The sequence below is a fragment of the Myxocyprinus asiaticus genome, chromosome 1 (assembly GCF_019703515.2).
Source record: "Myxocyprinus asiaticus isolate MX2 ecotype Aquarium Trade chromosome 1, UBuf_Myxa_2, whole genome shotgun sequence".
Classification (NCBI taxonomy): domain Eukaryota; kingdom Metazoa; phylum Chordata; class Actinopteri; order Cypriniformes; family Catostomidae; genus Myxocyprinus; species Myxocyprinus asiaticus.
In genome coordinates, this window is record NC_059344.1 from 6,028,073 (window position 1) to 6,050,445 (window position 22,373).

Here is a 22,373-nt window from a genome sequence, read left to right on the forward strand (position 1 = left end):
ACTGAACATCGAGTCAGTTTGAGATTACATGAAGAGACAGAAGCAATTGAGACAGCCTAAATAGATAGAAGAACTGTGGTGAATTCTCCAAGAAGCTTGGAACATCCTTTCTGCCAACAACCAAGAAAAACTGTGTCCAGGTGTACCTACAAGAATTGGTGCTGTTTTGAAGACAAAGATGGTCACACCAAATATTGATTTAGCTTTTTTATGTTTACTAGACTTTGTATGATGTTAATTGATAAATTAAAACTTTTTATGGCATTATTTTTGAAGACATCCTCATAATACAAAATGTTTCACAAGTGCCTATGACTTTTGCACAGTACTGTATATCTAAAAGAGTCACTTACATGTTCGATGTCATTCTGTAAGTGTTCCTTGTGTGAGAGGCACATCCCGCCATCAGATCAGCATGAGAGCTGCGTTTACTGTCTGGGCCGTGCCCAGTAGTCAAGACTCTTCACTACGAATCACTCTCGTTCTGAGGGACGATTCAGCCTCACGCGCCCTCCCACCTGCTTCTTTTGTGATACCCAAGGATTCACACAAGGCGGCACGGCGAGGCTGCGAGGTCAAGCAGGATGACTTTGAGGTGGTCCTCGTGGTGGCACATGCCCCTCAATCTCTCCAAAGTGCATGTTTTCCGATATGCTACGTGCGAGACGAGCTCCAACCTTCTGAAAGAGCGGGCAGCCTAGTCTCGTGCAGCAGTTCTGACGCTGGGGATGATAATGACAAAGTCATGTCTCTCGCTGCATCGGGCAAGTGGTCAGTGGATGATGCTGCCACCCCTCCCCTCAGCGAGGGAGAGGAATGTGCATGCGCCACTGACAGGGAGATGCTCCGTGTCCTTACAAGGGCGGTCGAAGAGCCCCACCTTGAATGGTCTCCCCCAGAGGAACCTGAACAGTCTTGCCTCGATGAATGGTTCCTGCAGCCTGGACACCATCAAACAGCAGCGTTCCGCATATCTGCCCCATTCTTCCCCGAAGTTCCTGGCTCACGCAGTGATGCCATCCTTTTTAATGTGGATCACAGGGAAGAAAAGAGTTATGCCCAATTACCCCCTGTGGAAGAGGCGGTAGTGGCACACCTCTGCCCAGCAAGTAACAGTGCGTGGAAATCACGCCCCATACATCCTTCCAAACTGTGTAGACAAACGTCCGCATTGGCGGGAAAAGCTTACTTAGTGGCAGGACAAGCTGGATCAGCACTCCACACAATGGCAGTGCTCCAGGTATTTCAAACCAAGCTCCTCAGACAAATGGACGAGCATGGCTTTGATCCAGAGATATTCAGAGAGCTCCGCACCGCTACAGACTTAATGCTGCATACCACGATAGTCACTGCGCAGGCCATCTGCAAGTCCATGGGCAACCTGGCAGTTCTGGAATGACATATATGGCTGACCCTCACAGAAATTAATGATAAGCCACTCTGTTGGATGCTCCAGCGTCTCCAGCCGGCCTCTTTAGTGGCTCTGTGAACAAGTTTGCAGAGCGTTACGTCGCAATTCAGCAGCAGTCACAGGTCATGAGACACTTTATGCCCAAATGGAGTACATCACAGCCATTTCACCCTTGCTCTGTTTCGAGCCAGCACCCAACAAAAAGCCCCATACCTGCTGCCTCACCAGCACCTGCGTATAAGCACGCGCAGCAAAAGCACTCCTCACGGGCACAACCCTTTGGAGCGGAAAGCAGAACCCACGGTTCCCTCTGGGTCTGCTCCAAAAAAGGCTCAGTTGGAGACAAAACAGTGTTCCCCATCTCCCTACTACTGTTTGCCGGGAAAGGAATATTGTTGTTCACAATATTGTTCAAAATGTTGTTTCTGTGTCTTGCACTCAAAAATAAAATGCAATAAAAAATGCAATAAGTGCAGAAAAGAATACAGCATTTGCTCACACATTCCCAATAAAGAGCCCTTTTTCCTCTTCAAAGCACACACATTATGCACAACCGCTTCCCTATAGTGAGCGATGCATTATATCATACGGTATACAAACCGAATTGCCCTCTGTCCATTTACATGGACGCGTGGCAAGCCCTAATGGGTATTTCAGAATTGGTGGCAGAAAAGATCAAACATGGTTATACGATCCAATTTGCACGCCGCCCACCCTGTTTCAACGGCGTTCTGTCTTCCACGGTTTCACCCAAAGACATGCCAGTGCTACGAGCCGAAATACACAATCTCATCATAAAAAACACGATAGAGATTGTGCCAAATTGTCTAGCACAAAAAGGGTTTTACAGCCGTTATTTTCTTGTTCCAAAGAAAGACGGTGGACTTCGGCCGATCCTGGATCTGAGACATTTAAATCACGCACTCACAAAGCACTCATTCAAAATCATTACTCAGAAATGGATTTTATCGCATGTACACCCACACAATTGGTTTGCGTCGATAGATCTGAAGGATGCGTACTTTCATATCCAAATTGTACGACATTACAGGATGTTTTTGAGATTCACGTTCGAGAGAACAGCATATCAATTCAAAGTCCTGCCCTTCGAACTGTCTCTGGCACCTCGCACATTCGCAAAGTGAATCGATGCGGTTCTCACCCCTCTGAGCAGTGTGTGCATCTTGAACTACCTCGATGAATGGCTGTTACTAGCGCAATCAGAGGCTCTGTAATGCCAGCACGGAGACTTACTGCTTCAACATCTAAACAGCTTGGGCCACAAAGTGAACTGGGTGAAGAGTACGCTTTGCCCCAGCCAAAAAATGTCCTTTCTGGGAGTCCGCCTTGACTCCACAAGCAGGCACACCTTATGAATGAGCATGTTCAGGCCATTCTACAGTCTCTGTCTCGGTTCAAACTGGGGAGAACACTTCCACTGAAGCTGTTTCAGAAAGCATTGGGATTTATGGCGGTGGCGTACGTTGTCATTCCTTTAGGTCTCTTACACATGAGACCTCTTCATGTGCCACGACGTGCTTGGCGCCAAGGGCACATGCGCATCACTATATCCCGCCACTGTATAGCTGCTTTAGCATCATGGACAGCTTCTGCATTTTAACACCAAGGTGTCGCACTGGGGCAAGTTGTCACACGGCGCCTAGAGCTATCGGCTGTATTTATAGCCCTAAAGGGTTTTCAGTCAGAAAAAGCTAAATGTCATGTCCTGGTTCGCTCAGACAACATGACAGTTGTGGCATATATAAACCGCCAAGGCAGAATTCAGGAGACTTCATCCTCACTGTATTGAGGATATGGGAAATACTCAGCGAAGCAGAAATCGATCTATTTGCCTCAGTGGAGAATACCCACTGTCCCCTCTGGTACACGAAGTCCCAAGCCCCGCTGGGAGTGGGCACAATGGCACACAAATGGCTGGCGAAATGCAAATATGCATTTCCCCTGGTATGCCTGAATGAAATGATAGAAATGCTGTACAGCTCGTCATGGGAAATACCGCTGAGGAAGGATCTCCTCTCTCAGGCGCAAGACACAATCTGGCATCCCCAACCCCAAATGTGGAACCTGAATGTGTGGCCCCTGAACGGAGCGTGCTAAATGTGCCAGAACTGACACGTTCAGTCATGAATACCATTTTACAGGCCAGAGTACCGTCCACGAGACGCCTCTACACGCTAAAATGGAAGGTGTTTACTGATTGGTGACTCTCACATGGCAAAGACCCAGTAAAATGCCCCATACATGAAATTCTCATATTTCTTCAAGAGCGATTAGACGCAGGACTCACCCCATCAACGCTCAAAGTATACAGGTGATGCAGGTGTTTTGAGTTGATTAGCTGATTGGCATGTCACCATATTCTAATTTTTTGAGATAGTGAATTGGTGGGTTTTTGTTAAATGTGAGCCAAAATCATCACAATTAAAAGAACCAAAGACTTAAACTACTTCAGTCTGTGTGCATTGAATTTATGTAATACACGAGTTTCACAATTTGAGTTGAATTACTGAAATAAATGAACTTTTCCACGACATTCTAATTTATTGAGATGCACCTGTATGTGGCAACTATATCTGCGTATCATGCACATGAAGCCGGTGCCTCTATAGCCAACCATGATTTAATCATAAAGTTCCTTAATGGAGCAAGACGATTAAACCCACCTCAGCTGGGACTTGGGACTTAACTTTAGTACTAAAAGCTCTTGCAGGGCCTCCCTTCGAATCTTTAGGCTCTGTTGATTTGCGCATGCTCTCCGTTTAGACCGCACTACTGCTGGCTCAGTTAAACGGGTCAGTGACTTACATGCACTATCAGTTGACAATTCATGTGTGGAGTTTGGCCCCGGTCTTTCAAGAGCCACTGTCAAACCCAGAAAAACTATGTGCCTAAGGTCCTAACCCCACCCTTCAGAGCGCAGGTGGTTCACCTTCAGGTCTTCTTCCCTCTTCCATTAATTCGGATGAGGAACAATAATTGCATTTGTTATGCCCTGTGTGGTCACTACACACATACGTTGAACATACATGCCAGTTCAGAGTGTCTGATCAGCTCTTTGTATGCTATGGAGTACGCACAAAAGGAATGACCATCTCCAAGCAAAGACTTTCTCACTGGATTGTCGATGCAGTTGCCCTGGCTTATGAGTCGCAGGGTGAGACTTGCCCAATTAGTGTTAAAGCAACCTCAACTAGGCATGGTCTCCTCATGGGCATGGTCGAATTGTGTGTCCTTACAGGACATATGTTTAGCAGCAGGATGGTCCTCTCCAAACACATTCGCTAGGTTTTACATCCTAGACGTAATCTCTCTCTTCACAAGTCCTCTCTGTTAAGAGCGCTTGCTATCCATTGGCCATATATATATATATATATATATATATATATGTTACAAGGAGGAGGGTGTGGCTGGGCATAAATACTTGTGCTCCTCCCTTTTAGGACGAGTTCCCCATCTTTTACACAACCACCTGCATTAGGCCGTTGTAATTTACCGTAAGTCACAAGCACTTACATTATAAATAAACTCCCTTCCCGACTGGGTTCGAGAAGGAGTTAATTCATACTATATGACTATAGTTCATATATTCGTCCTGAGTGCTCCCCTCCTGGCCCAACACGAGGGACACTCACTGCAGCATACTTTTGTCAGTTGCCATCCCATGAGACTGCGCTGTCATGCTTCCTTTCTGGGAGGTTATGTTGTGTAGTGCGGCGTGATGGGATTCTGTTCCCCATATGCATTAATAAACAGATGTCAAGTATGCTGAGCCTTAAGGGAACGTCTCGGTTACGCACATAACCGCAGTTCCCTGAGATGAAGGGAATGAGACATTGTGAACGCTAGCCGCACTACAAGACTCAGAGTTCTTGAGGTACGAGCGATGCGCTCCTTGTTCTCAGTCAGAGGAAATGGTGTATGTGCACCTGTTTTTATAGCAGACAATTTTGCGCCAAAACAGGCGGGGCTGAAACACCATAGCCAATATTAGAATATTGGCGTTATTGTAGAGAGGTTTCAACTAGGTTGTGTAAGAAGGCACTCCCCAAGTGTTAATAAACGCAATGTCTCGTTCCCTTCGTCTCAGGGAACCAAGGTTACGTACGTAACAGAGACATTCTCTTGCTTCAGAAAACCAACTATAACAGTTTTATAGTTTTTTGACTATATTTTCCCTGTTCTGACAAAATGAACTTCTGTCCAAGCATCCTAATTTTATGACATAGTTATGTAAAAAATAATAAAAATAAAACATGAGCATTGTAAAATACATACATCTGAAATATAAATTTGATATTCATGAGAGGGCACATTGTTATATAATACAATGTGTTCATGTGAGGGCACATACTGTATATAATATAGACAATTAAAAAGACGAGACTTGAGTTGATTTTATTTCTATGCCTTTTTCTCCCATTCTTGTTCTTCATTTATAGTTTTAATATGAAAATAAAATAAATTAATAAATATTGTCTGTAGTGATGAAGCATACAGTCGCCATTTGGCTTAGTAAAGCAGTGCTTTACGTTACTAAAGCATTTGACCTGTAATATTTTACTTCATATTTTCATTAATTTCAGATGGCAAAGGCTTTGAAGAAGGTACCAGTGTGGGAGAAATGTATTAAAGTATCAGCATGGAAAGTAATTCTTACTAAAGTTCAGCACTATTTTACACTGAGTGGAACGTTTTCATTCATATTCTAAATTTTTAAAACTATCGGCCTGTTTTTCCAACTTAGTTATCGGTATCTGCAAAACCCACTATCAGTTGACCTCTAGTTGCAGTGATGGTTGTCCTTCTGCAAGTTTCTCCCATCTCCACACATGATCTCTGGAGCTCAGCCAGAGTGACCATCGGGTTCTTGGTCACCTCTCTTACCAAGGCCCTTCTCCCCGATTGCTCATTTTGGCCATGCAGCCAGCTCCTGGTTGTTCCAAACTTCTTCCATTTAAGAATTATGGAGGCCACTGTGCTCTTGGGAACCTTCAATGCAGACAAAAAAAAATGTGTAGCCTTTCCAGATCTGTGCCTTGACACAATCCTGTTTCTAAGCTCTGCAGACAGTTCCTTTTACCTCATGGCTTGATTTTTGCTCTGATATGCATTTTCAGCTGTGAGACCTTATATAGACAGGTGTGTGCCTTTCCAAATTATGTCCAATCAATTGAATTTGCCACAGGTGGACTCCAGTCAAAGTGTAGAAACATCTCAAAGATGATCCAGAGAAATGGGATGCACCTGAGCTATATTTCAAGTGTCATAGCAAAGGGTCTGAATGCTTATGTCAGTGTGATATTTCATTTTTATCTTTTTAATAAATTTGCAAAGTTATCAAAAATCTGTTTTTTGCTTTGTCATTATGGGGTATAGAGTGTAGATTGATGTGGTAAAAATAAATAAATAAAAAAATTAAGCATTTTTAGCATAAGGCTGCAACATGACAAAATGTGGAGAAAAAAAAATTACGGGGTCTGAATACTTTATGAAAGCACTGTAAAGTATAAGCTGCCATTTAGATAGGTTATCACTATTTTGATCACTTTCTTGTGTCCATTACAAATCCCATACTGCTGCTGCAAACTTGGAAAATTATGCAAGAATGACAGTATTTGGCTGGGAGTAATGAATACAAGTACTAACAATATTTATATTATTTTATAAAAAGGATAGTTCTGATACCATACTTTATTCACAACTAAGCTACTATTTGTATCAGTGCATAGCACCCACAACTGTGACAAGTCCGATTTGGAGGTTGCATTTTTCCCTCTGACATTAAACTTTTAATCCACTGATGGTTAGGTTTAGGTTTGGGGGTTTAGGTTGTTGGTACAGTTTATAAAATATGCATTCCTCTTCAGTGTATTACAGCTCGTACAGCTGAAAACAACACTTAACAGCTTGCTTTTGGCGCCCCTCTGTGGACATTATGCCTGGAAAATGGAGCTCACATGTGCCAATACGCCTAACAACACTTACTGCTTTGACCACTGGGGGCAGTGTTTGTAATTCAGTAAGCATGAACAAATTTTAGCTAAAGAAGTCAACCTACTGTTCACTGCAAGATCAGTCGACTTGTATCCCAGGAATGTATACTTATCGTTCCTTTCATTCATCCGGGAGTTCGCATTTCAACATGACCCCTAAGTCTGCATTTATGGACATCCTAACGGTACACAACATGAGAAACACGGTGCAAACTCAAGAAATACACTTAAAACAATTTAATCTTTACATATGTTTTTAATGTACAATCAAACCATCAATCATACGTAAAATTCTCCATAATGTACAACTATAGCACTAGTATAAATTAAAAAAAAAAAAAAAAAAAAAAAAGAGATCAATATATAACATTTTCTTCATTGATTAACAGGTAACATCAACTGCTAACGAAAACACGGAGGCCCTGCCCACACCTGCTTGTTTGCTGTCAATCAGTGGGGAAGGTTGTAATGCTAGTCACCACTGAAACAAAGCAAAAGGACAGAACTTCATCGATCTGTTAAAAGATGACAATTCGCCCTTGTTTAAAAAAATAAATTAAAAAAAACCCAACATGCTCATGTGTAACTCATTATGGCCCGGGAAAACAGAAGGTACAGAATATGGCATTTAAATACGGACTGAGTTATAAGAATAATTACCACCACAAGTGTAAAATTTGTGTAAAAATGTGCCATGTATGCCCGCAAAAACAACTGGAGGGGACAACAGCAACAGTCACAAATAAACTATCGACCTTTGTCCGGATAGATGGCATGCTTAATGAAAATAAGACTGCGAAGGATATACGTGCAGTTCAATAGGTCTTGAGGTCTTAAGACATGTCTAATTTTCGCACTCTATGTACAACAGTACAGCTCATAGAATCGACAATACTTGTATCCGTCACAGCTTCATTTTTAAATGCGGTTAATTAAATATGGCATCATGTAGGCTAACGTCCACATTCATCCATTCTTACAGTCTAACAAAGTCACATTTCCTTGTCATTCTCTTAATATCAAGAAATTCTGCAATTGTGCCCAAGTATGTCTGAATCTTTGTCCCTCTTGGCGTTTTTGAATCTCCAAATATGTAAGATTGAGTTGGTTTATATGTAGTCAGTTATATTAGCTTGTGCTTAGATTGATTGCTTTACATGCTAATAAACACAATATGGGATGTTATCAATTAATTTTGGGGCTTTCGAATGTTTGATTAGCCAGACGACGATTAACAGTGGTAGAAATTGTTACACCACACAGGACACTCTGCAGAATAAAACAAAAAAACAATTATAAAGTGTTAGCACACAGAGAAGGGTGTTTCCTAACTGTACTGGAGTCAAAAATCACACCACTTCAGACATTTACATTTCTTTGCAAACCAAATATAAATTGGTTGTCAAACTTTTTGTTGTGTTGTAAATTACAATACATCAAATATTATAGCCCGGATGGCCGCTGTAAAGAAAAGCGTTCTTTCTTTTTTGTCTTTCATTCCTAGTAACAGAAAGCAAATAGTGCTTTAGTCTGTCAAAGAGACTCTGTTGCTGGCTTGTTACCCACAATCCCAAGGCAGATTAGACTGACCGTTGTAGTGTCAAGGTTGAAGACAATTAATGAAGTTTATTTTCACCCTGTTCTCCCCCAACATCCTTTCCCTAGCTAACATAAAAGCTAATTTTACGTTTGATCATCTTGCCATTTTAAATACTTCCTAAATATTGCTTGCACAGCCAACAAATCTGTATGTACATCAAGGCTATTGAGCTTTTACTTGGCTACACAAGGCATTGGAGTGTTGGGGTGCATTCACAAACACATCCTCGCTCCTTCACAACACACACACAAAACACAGGTAAACAATGTTATAGAGTCCATTCTGGATGTGACGGGGCAGTGACGGTAGGAGGGGTCATGACGGTCTGCGGTCCACCCCCTGTAGTGAAGGTCCCTCCACGCATTACAGCAGTTCATCTTGACCTTTCACCTCTTTAAGAAACATTTTCTCAGGCAGGAGGCAAAAAGAGGCCAAATAAGTATTCATGCATGTGTGAGAGTTAGCTTTAGCATGTTAGCTTGTGGAGAAACCCCTCCATGTGGGGCGTCCGAGACCAAACTCCAAGCTTCAAGCAGCCAGGCTCTTCCTCGGAAGTCTCCTTCTGGAATCCAGTGCATGTACCCAGAAGATGTGAGCAGGGTGGGTTCCCGTTTGGCTTAGTGGTGTTGTTTTGTTTTGTTTTTTTTTTGGGGGGGGGGGTACCAAAGGGGCGTGTGGTCAGAGGGATGAATTGTCCAGTAAACGGACCTCCTCTTCACTCTCTTCTTCCTTATAGCAGGAAGAAGGCACTAATTGAACATTATGGACTCGGGGTCTTGGTTTGCCATCTGGGCCATATGACGGAGGATATCTTTTTTTGTAATAACACCAAGGAGGCGCCTAGAAAAAGTGAGAAGGGAAGAGACAGACAAAGAATTCAGATTACTACAGCGTTTTGGTCCGATGTGGAGAGAACTGCAATCTTCTTTGTTGCCAAGTTTTGCAGCTATGTCCAGTTGAAATGGATAAAATCGATTTTCTGAGATGAAACTGGCAAACTCTTACAAATTATTCTGATAAGTGATGCACTGTTTGACTCAATCAAAGCTTTGCTGCAGCCTTGGCAACAGACAGATGACAGTCTCTGGTTTAAAGAAGGGCAGAGAGTGTGGAAGCTTGTGCCATGTTAATCAGAGCAGGAAACACTACATTATTTCTAAGAGCTGACAGCACCTATACAGTGAGAAGCAAGTGTTGCAAACAGAAGTAAAACAGAGTGAGTGAGCGCCTCCATGTCGTCCACACACTCTGGCCTTGGTGAACAAGAAACGAACAGTTATTTTCCAACACAAATTCATGAGCATATTTAAGGACTATAGTGTTGGGGAATGTTACTTTTGAAAGTAACACGTTTTTACATTAATGCCTTACGCCAACATTTTTGACAAATAAAATAAAACAAAAAACTTGTTATATTGTTACTTTGTCTTGTTGCGTCACACTGGCAACATCCACATTAATCCGGTAAATTAGAAAAAGGTGCTTTCATTTTCCAAATGCTCCGTCCACACTGCTGCTTTTACCGGTTTTCCAAAAGTTGCTCTTTCACACTGAAACATCTGAAAATGCTTAAATCCCTTACTGCACGTGCGAGAGAGAGAAAAAACATTAGCAACGTGGCCCTGCGTCATTTCCATGTATGCTTTAAAAAATGCAATTGTCCTCGTGTTCCGCCGCTGGACAGCAATTCAAAGTAAACTTTCCGTTGCCTTTGAAGGAACAGGTACAGGATGCGTAACGCATGTGTGAAGACGTGTGTGGAGAGGTCAGGAGATCCTTGCGTTCGTATAGCTCCAGTTTGAAGGAATATAAAGACATCTTAATGGGTCTAAACTCCTGAAGAGAAATAGTCTGGCATCTCATAGCAGTCATAGCGCGCATGCGCCAAACACCTGTGTGCGTGCGCACAGTCATATGGAGTATACTTTGACAGGCTCGTGTTCGACTGTACGCAGGTGGCAAGCGTTCACGTCAAACTCGAAGCATACTTTGGGTTTTATCTTACAAAAACGCTGCTACAACATGGGCAGCCATCTTAATTGTTTTGGACTGAATGGATAGCATGCGTCACATGACAACAAATACATCAATGTTTTCAAATGTCTCAGTTATCTCTGTCAACACTACTATGCGAAGACAGCGTTTTTTTGAATTTATTCACTTGGGAGAGCGTTTTCGAAAAGCTTGGCTTTCACTGGACAAAAATGGCATCTCAGTTTGGACGGAAGGCCAAAACAAAGTGAAATTAATGCGTTTTAAAAAAAACCAACATGTCAGAGTGGATGTGGCCTTATTTGCAGTGTAGACACAATGTCACTTGCACTGTGTACATTACATTAGATGTTTACGTGCTCGATCTTCCACCGATTATGCCTAATAAGCCGACAGCGTGCAAGGTCATGTAAATGTCTTAAATGGTTTCCCTAATCAGGGTACGGTCATAAATGGCTTAAGAATAAACCGATACACACAGATTGCCCATTACCCTGATTTTGCGTTGCATGTAAACACATTTATTAGCGTTCTTATCCAATGTCTTCAAGTGTTGTGCGCATGCCTGTTTAAATTTTTGATGTTAAATGCAGTTCTTGCGTTGTCAGGTTTTCTAAATGAGACAACTTTCTTTTTGTTATAAGCATATTGGTGTGCATGAAAACACACTCATTATTGTATAACTCCTATAAAAAATATATAAATATGCTTTATTACTTGTTGTAGTTGTCACTTTGCACTGCTCACCTGCACCACAAACACAATTCCAGAGGTTTTCAATTGTGTCAGTAAATCCATTAAATTCATTCAAAAGTAACGTGTGCGGCCCATTTGACAAACTAACTCTGGTATTACGGTGTAAATTCAGGAATACTTTACTCGTTTCTTCCAAAATGTAATTTGATTACTTAACCGAATGTTTTTGCGCCCCATTACCACACAGCTGTACGTCTAAATGGATATTGTGTATCATTATTCTTGACTGAGGATGCTGCTGAAATGTTGGCGTTTTACAACCAACCGTTTCACATTAAATATGCTCTTGAATTTGTGTCACGTAGGGAAGGTGAGAGAATTTGACAAGAGCTAGATATGTTGCGAGTCCATCCAAACAGAGATAGAGGCATGAAACGCTTGTGAAATGATTGTCAAACCTTTGTGAAATGTTTGTGAAATGTCTGCAAAATGTTTGCGGACCGGGATAAAGAAAAAGGTCAAGCATCAGACAACTGAAATAGGACAGGTTGTGGGATCTGAGACAGGTAAGGATTACTGGTTTGGGGGAAAAGGTACAGCTGACTACATACTACAGGAAGTGCAATAATATCATTCTAGAGGCACACCAAATCAACATGGTAACAACACAGCATCCTAGTAACAGCTAATATGACTAAAAAGATGAATAAATAGATATGTTGGTGAATGAGAAAATATTATGCTACACACGTCAGTTACTCGCCAATCGTTTAGGGGCGGAGCTGCGCGAGGGGTCAGATGTCATCGATCTGTAGCCCAGCGGACGCAGACCAGGTGCCCCGAAGAGGAATTTAGCAATAAACAAAAAGGAACAAAACAAATCAAATTTAGATGAGGAACATCACGGCATGTGTATTAGATGTGCTTTGTGAGTACACGTGCACAATGTAGAACTGAAAGGGAAGGGCTACATAAGTGCGTGTTTCACCATGACAACACGGCTGTGTGACACACTACTCTACTCTTTGGGGATGGCCGAGGATAGGAGCAACAATCTGAGTGAAAGCAGATCTTACGAGAACATAATGTCTGCATTAAGAACATGATACAACATTAAGTATTTCGAAAGTCCTCTAGGCAGGGTCCAAAATGTCATTAAGAAATGAATTTAGCAGTTTGACCATTGCGTCATACACTCAGTGATCACTTTATTAGGAACACCTGTACACCTACTTATTCATGCGATTATCTAATCAGCCAATCATGTGGAACTTTGAGGTGGATGGGCTACAACAGTAGAACACCACGTCGGATGCCACTTCTATCAGCCGATAACACAAAGCTGAGGCTTTTCGAGTCTGTAATACTTTTTCCAATGCAATCAGTTCCCTATGGATAAAACTAAGTCCTGCCCTACATTTTTTTGTAGTTGAATATCCTTTTTCAACCGGAATTATGAGACATCACAGAAGTCAAATGGGCTGCGATACAGGCTTCATGTTCATTTTAATGGACATCTTGAATCTATTTGATACAATAGACACAAGTGACTTCAGCGAGGGCCAAATCATCGTTCTTACATTGCTTCTTTAATGATGCACCACGTTGCAAAAAAAGCCAGTAACTTCATTTAATTATTTGCAAAGCCATTTTTACTGTCAATTTTTAAGCACTTGGTGTGTGTTAATTTTGGACCCTGCATGTTGGACACTTCTCCCATGGCATCATTTTTATATCACCAGAACCTGAATTTGAAAAAGAATTCATGATCTTGAAAAAAGACAGTGTTCTGCTGTTAATTTTAAATATTTGAAAACATTTTGTGTGAATTCACCTAAAAAAAAAATTCAGGTTGTGAAATTCAAGTTTTAATAATCAGGTTGTTGAATACGGGTTGAGAAATTCAGGTGGCAAAATTTGAGGATGATATCCGGGAATGCAAGGAAGAGCCAAACGAGCGTCGATGTAATCTATCACTCTTGGACAATCGCAAAGCGATGGAAACAGCTCAAAAGTAATTGAAATCCACCTCTTGAATAATAAAAATGTGAATTTCACAACCTGAATTTTTTTTTAGGTGAATTCACACAAAATATTTTCAAATATTTATAATTAACAGCAACATTTTTCGATAACATCAAATTACACTCAGTCTTTTTTTTTTTTTTTTTTTTTTGGCAAGATCATGAATTCGGAGGCTTTTTCAAATTCAAGTTCTGGTGATATAAAAATGACTCCATATTCCCCGACCTTAAGTGGAAGACTGCATTTAATTTTAAAGTGAGATCAACGAGGATTTTTTACCAATTTATGACATCATGTGGTCTAATTGTTTTTAATATACATAGACTAGCCTAAGTTGAGACTTTTGTATTTTAAGGAAACCATCCAGAACTGTCTTTTTTCACTCAAGTTTCATGCGTCCCTCCTAAGAGGTGGAGTCTAACAGGCAGAGTGGGAGGAGCATGGGCGGGGCTAATCACCAAGGGCTCCACGTGCTGCTTGAGCTCTTCCAGATGTTCTAAAATATTCTTCTTTGTGATGATGCCCAATACAATCCTGCAACACACACCGTGATGACCATCACTTAGCAACAAAACTTACACCACAACTCAAGTGCAAACAAACAGAAATAAAAAACAACATAAGAGTAACTAGACAACAGAAGTAATTGAAACTGAAATTTACGAGAATCCAAGACTTTCAAATTAATCAGGTGCTTAGAGCTGCAACTAAAAAAGTACTGAACAGAATTAAACTGTAAACATTAGCCACCAATATGTGTAATGAAATAAAAAATCATTATATGAGTAAATAAAATAAGAGGAAGTTTCAGCTCAATGAGATCTACTTTACCATCCAGGAACAAAAATGAGTTAAAATGTTTCTGAAGATATATATTTTTATATTTTGTTTGGAGGAGGTACTGTTATCTATCACTCACAATAGGTGTAGACTGAATTTTTTCGAGTCTTTTTGGAGTCCAGAGAGCACTATTGTTAAATCAATAGTACAATTCTGGCATCATTTACTCACACTTATGCTGTTTTGGTGTGCATTTAAATTTTCAGCAGCTCTGATGTCAGTGACATCAAACATCATTGGTTTTCATGTGTCTCGCCTTCGACGTTCTGAAACGATTAGTAGGGTTGTCAATCTGTTTCAATTTTAAATCGAATTAATTAAATATGCAGATTAATCGAATTAATCGCAATTAATCGCATATCAATATTTGTTGAAATAATTTCAATACACAATCAAAATAACTTAATATACTAATTTTCATTTATAATCATATAATATTAATAATAATGTAATATCAGAAATCTCGAGTTTCACTGAATTGATGTATGCAAAGTATACTCTGACAAAACAAAAAGTTGCTTTAGAAGTCAATATATTGTTTGGTTTATTTTCATTCCATTGAACATATGATTTTACAGCAGTAACAGTAACTGTGATATTTTAATAATGTTTTGTATTAAATAAGCCAATCCATTAGTTTTTTTTTTGTTACAATTGCATAAGTTGTGGTTAAAGTTTCTACATGTGTTTATGCCACTATTTTTCATAAATAATTTCAGTAAATTGAATATTTTCATTATTATTATAATTTTTTTTTTTTTAATAAAATTCAGTAAGACTAGTTATAATAATCTGACTGTTCCCATGAGTAGAACACTTTCCTAAATTGGGACTGTGCTAGTGAAAATTGTTGTTTCCTACTCCATAACAGATATTGTTTTCCTTTTATCCGGCTCTTAAAAATTGAAATAATCTTTAGGAATATCTGAAGGCAAGCAAAGACAGTTTATTAACGAATATCAATAACATTATTCAAACAGAACATTTAATAGACAGGAAGAAAATATATTTCAGTCATGCACATTTAACTTTCAAACCCTCTGGCTTTTATTTTGATGGTTGGAACACTCCAGGAAGTCCTGTAATTGTCTGTATGTAGGCTTGTTCACAGTTGTTTAATTAGCTTCTTATTCAAAATCTGATGAAACGTTCTAAATGCATGTTATAAGTGAACAGAACTATTTAGCATCTACCTCTTAAATGTTGTTAGTGTGGAGCATTCACATATTGCGCGCCACTCTGAGAGCTCGAGCGCATCACCAGCCTGTGTGCGCCATGTATGAGTGTCAACAGAGCAGCGCACGCATCCTACATATTTACTTCTCAAAACACTACCTTTCTGAGATTCACAAAGCTATTACATGTCTTTAAGTGGCTTTGAATAATATGGACTACTTTAATGGTGCTTTCATGTCATTTTTGAAGCTTTGCAGTAACAAACATGACTAACAGACAGTATCGGATTTGGATAGGGTCCATCAGATTGATAGCCGATCTATCTAAAAACGTCAGTATCGGAGCCAATACCGATCCAGGTGCATCCTTACTTTAAACCCCTTTATGTACTTGCCCTTATATTTGCAATGCTATACAAGCACAGTTAAGACCAAGAATAGCTCCTTATTTAGGTCCGTGTTTAGGTCAATTTAGTTAGTCCTTCTAAAAAAATAATTATAGAAATAAGGTGTTAATTAAATTAATTACATTTTAATTTGATTTCACGTAGCACCTTGAAGTAAAACAAAATCTGTGTTGAACTCAAAAGGTTCCATATACTAAGATGGTGAAAAACAACTTGTATCCAATATAAACTTGAAATTGAATTAAGTAATTATTTTATATACAGTGCATCCGGAAAGTATTCACAGCGCTTCACTTTTTCCACATTTTGTTATGTTACAGCCTTATTCCAAAATGGATTTAATTCATTATTTTCCTCAAAATTCTACAAACAATACCCCATAATGACAACGTGAAAGAAGTTTGTTTGAAATCTTTGCAAATTTATAAAAAAAAAAAAAAAAAATCACATGTACATAAGTATTCACAGCCTTTGCCATGACACTCAAAATTGAGTTCAGGTGCATCCTGTTTCCACTGATCATCCTTGAGATGTTTCTACAACTTGATTGGAGTCCACCTGTGATAAATTCAGTTGATTGGACATGATTTGAAAAGGCACACACCTGTCTATATAAGGTCCCACAGTTAACAGTGCATGTCAGAGCACAAACCAAGCCATGAAGTCCAAGGAATTGTCTGTAGACCTCCGAGACAGGATTGTATCGAGGCACAAATCTGGGGAAGGGTACAGAACAATTTCTGCAGCATTGAAGGTGTCAATGAGCACAGTGGCCTCCATCATCCGTAAATGGAAGAAGTCTGGAACCACCAGGACTCTTCCTAGAGCTGGCCGCCTGGCTAAACTGAGCAATCGGGGGAGAAGGGCCTTATACAGGGAGGTGACCAAGAACCCGATGGTCACTCTGACAGAGCTCCAGCATTTCTCTGTGGAGAGAGTAGAACCTTCCAGAAGAACAACCATCTCTGCAGCACTCCACCAATCAGGCCTGTATGGTAGAGTGGCCAGAAGGAAGCCACTCCTCAGTAAAAGGCACATGACAGCCCGCCTGGAGTTTGCCAAAAGGCACCTGAAGGACTCTCACACCATGAGAAACAAAATTCTCTGGTCTGATGAAACAAAGATTGAACTCTTTGGCCTGAATGGCAAGCGTCATGTCTGGAGGAAACCAGGCACCGCTCATCACCTGGCCAATACCATCCCTACAGTGAAGCATGGTGGTGGCAGCATCATGCTGTGGGGATGTTTTTCAGCGGCAGGAACTGGGAGACTAGTCAGGATCAAGGGAAAGATGAATGCAGCAATGTACAGAGACATCCTTGATGAAAACCTGCTCCAGAGCGCTCTGGCGAAGGTTCATCTTCCAACAGGACAACGACCCTAAGCACACAGCCAAGATAACAAAGGAGTGGCTACGGGACAACTCTGTGAATGTCCTTGAGTGGCCCAGCCAGAGCCCAGACTTGAACCCAATTGAACATCTCTGGAGAGATCTGAAAATGGCTGTGCACCGACGCTCCCCATCCAACCTGATGGAGCTTGAGAGGTCCTGCAAAGAAGAATGGGAGAAACTGCCCAAAAATAGGTGTGCCAAGCTTGTAGCATCATACTCAAAAAGACGTGAGGCTGTAATTGGTGCCAAAGGTGCTTCAACAAAGTATTGAGCAAAGGTTGTGAATACTTATGTACGTGTGATTTTTTTTCGGTTTTTATTTTTAATAAATTTGCAAAGATTTCAAACAAACTTCTTTCACGTTGTCATTATGGGGTATTGTTTGTAGAATTCTGAGGAAAATAATGAATTTAATCCATTTTGGAATAAGGCTGTAACATAACAAAATGTGGAAAAAGTGAAGCGCTGTGAATACTTTCCGGATGCACTGTATATGAATTAAATGTTATTATGTAATAAACCAACTTCGATCATGTGGATGATCATAAAATTCAGTCACCACCGAAGACCATCTCTGGCCCAGGAAAAACCCTGGTGAATTTTCTTCAAAACATCTACTTCAGATTTTTCATGTTTGAAAGGACATGATGGTGAGTAAACGGTGAAAGAATATTCACTTTTTGGGTGAACTATTCCTTTAATCTCAAAATGACTCTGGTGCTGTGATCATTGCAGTACATAATTAACAAAACAGGGAGCTCTGTGTGTGAGTGTGTGTGCAGTGGTTTAGCAGAAGACAAGCAGCTGAGAGGTACACGCTTCAGTATGTGAATCTCAAATGCATGACACCACAAACTGAATCCCACCAGCAGATGTGTGTATGCGTGTGTGTCTGCTGATGGGGTATATGTTAGTTGAAATCCATTTCTCACATTGTTCACTGCATTTTTGCTCTTCTTTACACCAGCGTCCTAGTGGATACTCACCCATTGTGCGTCACAAGGCACTGGCGCAGGCCGAGCTTGCGGAAAATGTCCACCACGATCTCCATGGGCGTGTGGTCGGTGACGGTGAAGGGGCTCATGTCCAGGATGCTCCGGAGTTTCAGCGGTCGCGGGCTGTCTGCGGGGAGGGTTGGGGCATGCTGTGTAAAATAAACCCTTGAGTTCAGCATTATTCCCTCCTGCTTACGGCGGGTGTTTTCTGAAGGGGGCAAAACAAGAGAGAAAAAACGATTTCAGTTTTCTTAATGGTGTATTTATAGGCAAAGCAACTCTTAAGGTGTGTTTATACATTAAGCAAGCAAAATGTCATGGGTGACTCAAAAAACATTTTTACTAGTGGGAGGGACTTTTACATTATAGAGACAGAAATTTGTACAGTGCATTCATTAAGTATTCAGATTTCATTTTTTCCACATTTTGTTATGTTGCAGCCTTTTGCTAAAATTTATATATATATAAAAAAAAAAAACACCAATCTACACTCCATACTCCATAATGACATAGCAAAAACGTCCTGGTTACTTGCGTAACCTCCGTTCCCTGATGGAGAGAACGAGACATTGTGTCCATGTAGTGACATTAGGGGTCACTCTTGGGAGCCCGAGACACCTCTGGTCTTTGATAAAAGGCCAATGAAAATTGGCGAGTGGTATTTGCATGCAACTCATACGGGTATAAAAGGAGCAGGTATGCAACCACTCATTCAGGTTTTATGCTGAGGAGCTGAGACAATTCAGCGGGTAGTTCAGCATTGTGGCAGGAGGGACACAACGTCTCGTTCCCTCCATCAGGGAACGGAGGTTACGCAAGTAACCAGGACACTCCCTATCTGTCACTCACTCGATGTTGTGTCGTTCCTCAGGGGAATTCGCCGGGGGGGGGGGTCTCAAGAGATCATGTGTGGAGATGGGAGAAACTTGCAGAAGGACAACAATCATTGCAACACACCATCAATCTGGGCTTTATGGCAGAGTGGCCAGACTTAAACCTCTCCTCAGTGCAAGACACAAAAAAGCAACTAAAGGACTCTTAGACTGTGAGAAACAAGATTCAATGCTCAGGACCTCAGACAGGGTCGAAGGTTCACCTTCCAACAGGACAACGACCCTAAGCACACAGCCAAGACAATGCAAGATTGGCTTAGGGACAACTCTGTGAATGTCCTTGAGTTTCTCAGTCAGAGCCCAGACATGAACCCAATCGAACATCTCTGGAGAGACCTGAAAATGGCTGTCCATCAACGGTCCCCATTCAACCTGACAGAGCTTGAGAGGATCTGCAGAGAAGAATGTCAGAAAATTCCAAATCCAGGTGTGCAAAGCTTGTCGCATCATACCCAAAAAGACGAGGCTGTAATTGCTGCCAAAGGTGCTTCAACTAAGTACTGAGTTAACGGTCTGAATATTTATATCAATGTGATATTTCAGTTTTTTCTTTTTAATATTTTTTTGCAAATTTGCAAAGTTATCAAAAATCTGGTTTTTGCTTTGTCATTATGGGGTATGGAGTGTAGATTGATGTGAAAAAAATTATTTAAAGCATTTTAGCATAAGGCTGCAACATAACAAAATGTGAACACAATAAAGGGGTTTGAATACTTTATGAATGCACTGTATATGCTCCTGTGTACAAGATTCACTAACATATTAAGAGTTATCACCATTTTTGGCACATTTTCCTAGAAGTAAAAATTATACATGCATATATCTATTTAATAACTGTCAATTGATTAAAGTTTTAATCAAATTAATTACACGATATGGCAATTAATTAATCACAGTTAATCACATATATTAATATATAAACACATATATTAATATCTGCTGAAAAATTAACCCCAAATGAAGATAATTCAAGAATTTAAAATAATCATAATTATTATAAATGTAAGGACTGACTATTTAACGCAACAATTAATTTAGCGTGATTAATTATATTTAAAAAACAATTAATCATTCCACCGATCCGTGTGTAAATTCTGTAATAAGGAATGTTCCTACTATCAGACCCATTCAAGCTTGATGTACCACCTTGATGCAGTAGGGGGCAGTCAGCACTCCAGCAGTACAGGCAACACACCTCATAAAACCAATGAGAGCAACAGGCAGCACAGCCTTCCATAGAAGACGCACTCTTGTGCTCAATGACAGCTGGACCGAGCACAACAGAATTAAAAGTTCTCAAGATGGATTTTTCAAAGATTCAAACTTTATTTAACTTGACAAATCATCCTATAAAAGCAGCGCTTATGAGTAGAGATGCTGAATACTGGTGAGACACGACAGAACCAAAGGCGCTCCAAAAGCGCCGTCAGATGCTTGAGTACATAGAGCAACAATTAAAAATAGCACAAAGGGGAGTGGGCCAATAATAAGGTTATATCAACCCGATCTCACGAGAATTCATCATAATAGTACAAGGTGGCAAATTCGTACCAATTCATACAAGTTCACTTGTACGAAATTGTATACACTCACCAATGAAAGACGCTTCCCTCATGTCCTTGTAGTTCCCGATGTGGCGTTTGTTAAGTGCTAAACTGCTTTCGCAACTTTAACCCCTAACCAACCCCATCCCTAAACCTAACCATATAGTATAAAAACATTCCCTTTCCAGTGCGTAAACATAACCATGATATTAATGTTAAAAACCCTAATATGTAATACAGAAGAAAGCAACATTTCCGGGTTCAGAATGCATGTTTGTGAAGCGTATGTGATTGGTTGATGTATAAGTGGTATGTTTTTGTACAGTCGTACAAATTGGTTCGAATTCGCCACCTTGTAGTATTGTGATGAATGAGACTATGTTGGTTACGTTCAATGATATGGGAATAAAAACAAACAATATTATGTCTTTTAAGCCACTTTTTGTTTTGTCTAAATGCTTTACCTGTCAGTAAAGCATTTTATACAGGGTGAAGTTCCTTTCTTATTTTTAAACAATTTGATAGAATATCTAAGTCCTTTATTTGGAATGGTAAATGACCTCGGTTGCATTTCAGTAAGTTACATAGACCAATTGACATAGGAGGTTTAGGCCTCCCCAAAATTTTGTTTTATTACTATGCTTTTAATCTGAGACACTTGGCCCATTGGTCTCTTCCACCTGAAAGAGCCCCTCCCTGGTACTACATGGAACAAGTGGTCCTTGCCCCAATCTCAGCATTGCCAAGTCTTTATCAAAATGCCAGGGATGTAAAAATGCATTCCATTATTTCACACTTACATTCAGTATGGACAAAGGTTTCCCGTACGTTCAATTTTGATACTTACCTAAATGTTTCTTCAAGCATATGGCTGTTTTTATAATTGTGTTTTAATAAGTCCCCCTTTTGCTGGATAGAATGGATTGAGAGGGGTGTTGCTACACTTGGTGACCTTTATGAAAACGGAGCTTTGAGAGCCTTTGAAAATATAACAGCAATTTGGGATTTCTAGGTCCCAATTTTTCAGGTATTTACAGTTGCGCCATTTCCTTTGTTTAATTTCTGGTGGCAGTACACAGCCCCCTAAAGCGTCAGACACCTTCTGTATGGTAATCAAAGCCTTTGGAAAGGGGCATGAAGCATCAGTATATTATTCTTCATTGATTCGGAGTCTTTGTGATGGGGCCTTAACAGCTCTTAAGAGGTTATGGGATGTTAAAACTATGATGCAAGGGTAGGGCCTTATTCAGTTTAAGATTTTGCATAATTTCTACTGGACTCCCTCTAGATTGTTGTGGTTTGGTTTAAAAGACACACCTACCTGCTGGCGATGTCAGTTGGAGGATGGAGACATGGCCTATGCTCTGTGGTTCTACGCTAAGATTCAA

General features: G+C 40.4%; 1 protein-coding gene across 7 annotated transcripts in view; it reads right to left on the minus strand.

The window, feature by feature from the left end:
- Positions 1-7,661: 7,661 nt before the first annotated feature.
- Positions 7,662-22,373, minus strand: part of LOC127420489 (H(+)/Cl(-) exchange transporter 3) — a 79,199-nt gene continuing 64,487 nt past the window's right edge. For 4 of the 7 annotated variants that reach the window (XM_051663245.1, XM_051662863.1, XM_051663018.1 and 1 more), the window contains 3 exons: positions 18,540-18,756; positions 14,197-14,272; positions 7,662-9,865 (listed from right to left, as the gene is read on the minus strand). In XM_051663245.1, the coding sequence (XP_051519205.1) occupies positions 9,704-9,865; positions 14,197-14,272; positions 18,540-18,756 (455 nt within the window). In that variant the 3' untranslated portion in view covers positions 7,662-9,703. Of the gene's footprint in view, positions 9,866-12,463; positions 12,523-14,196; positions 14,273-18,539; positions 18,757-22,373 lie in introns of all 7 variants that reach the window. The other 3 variants (XM_051663082.1, XM_051663317.1, XM_051663171.1) reach the window with 2 other exon arrangements.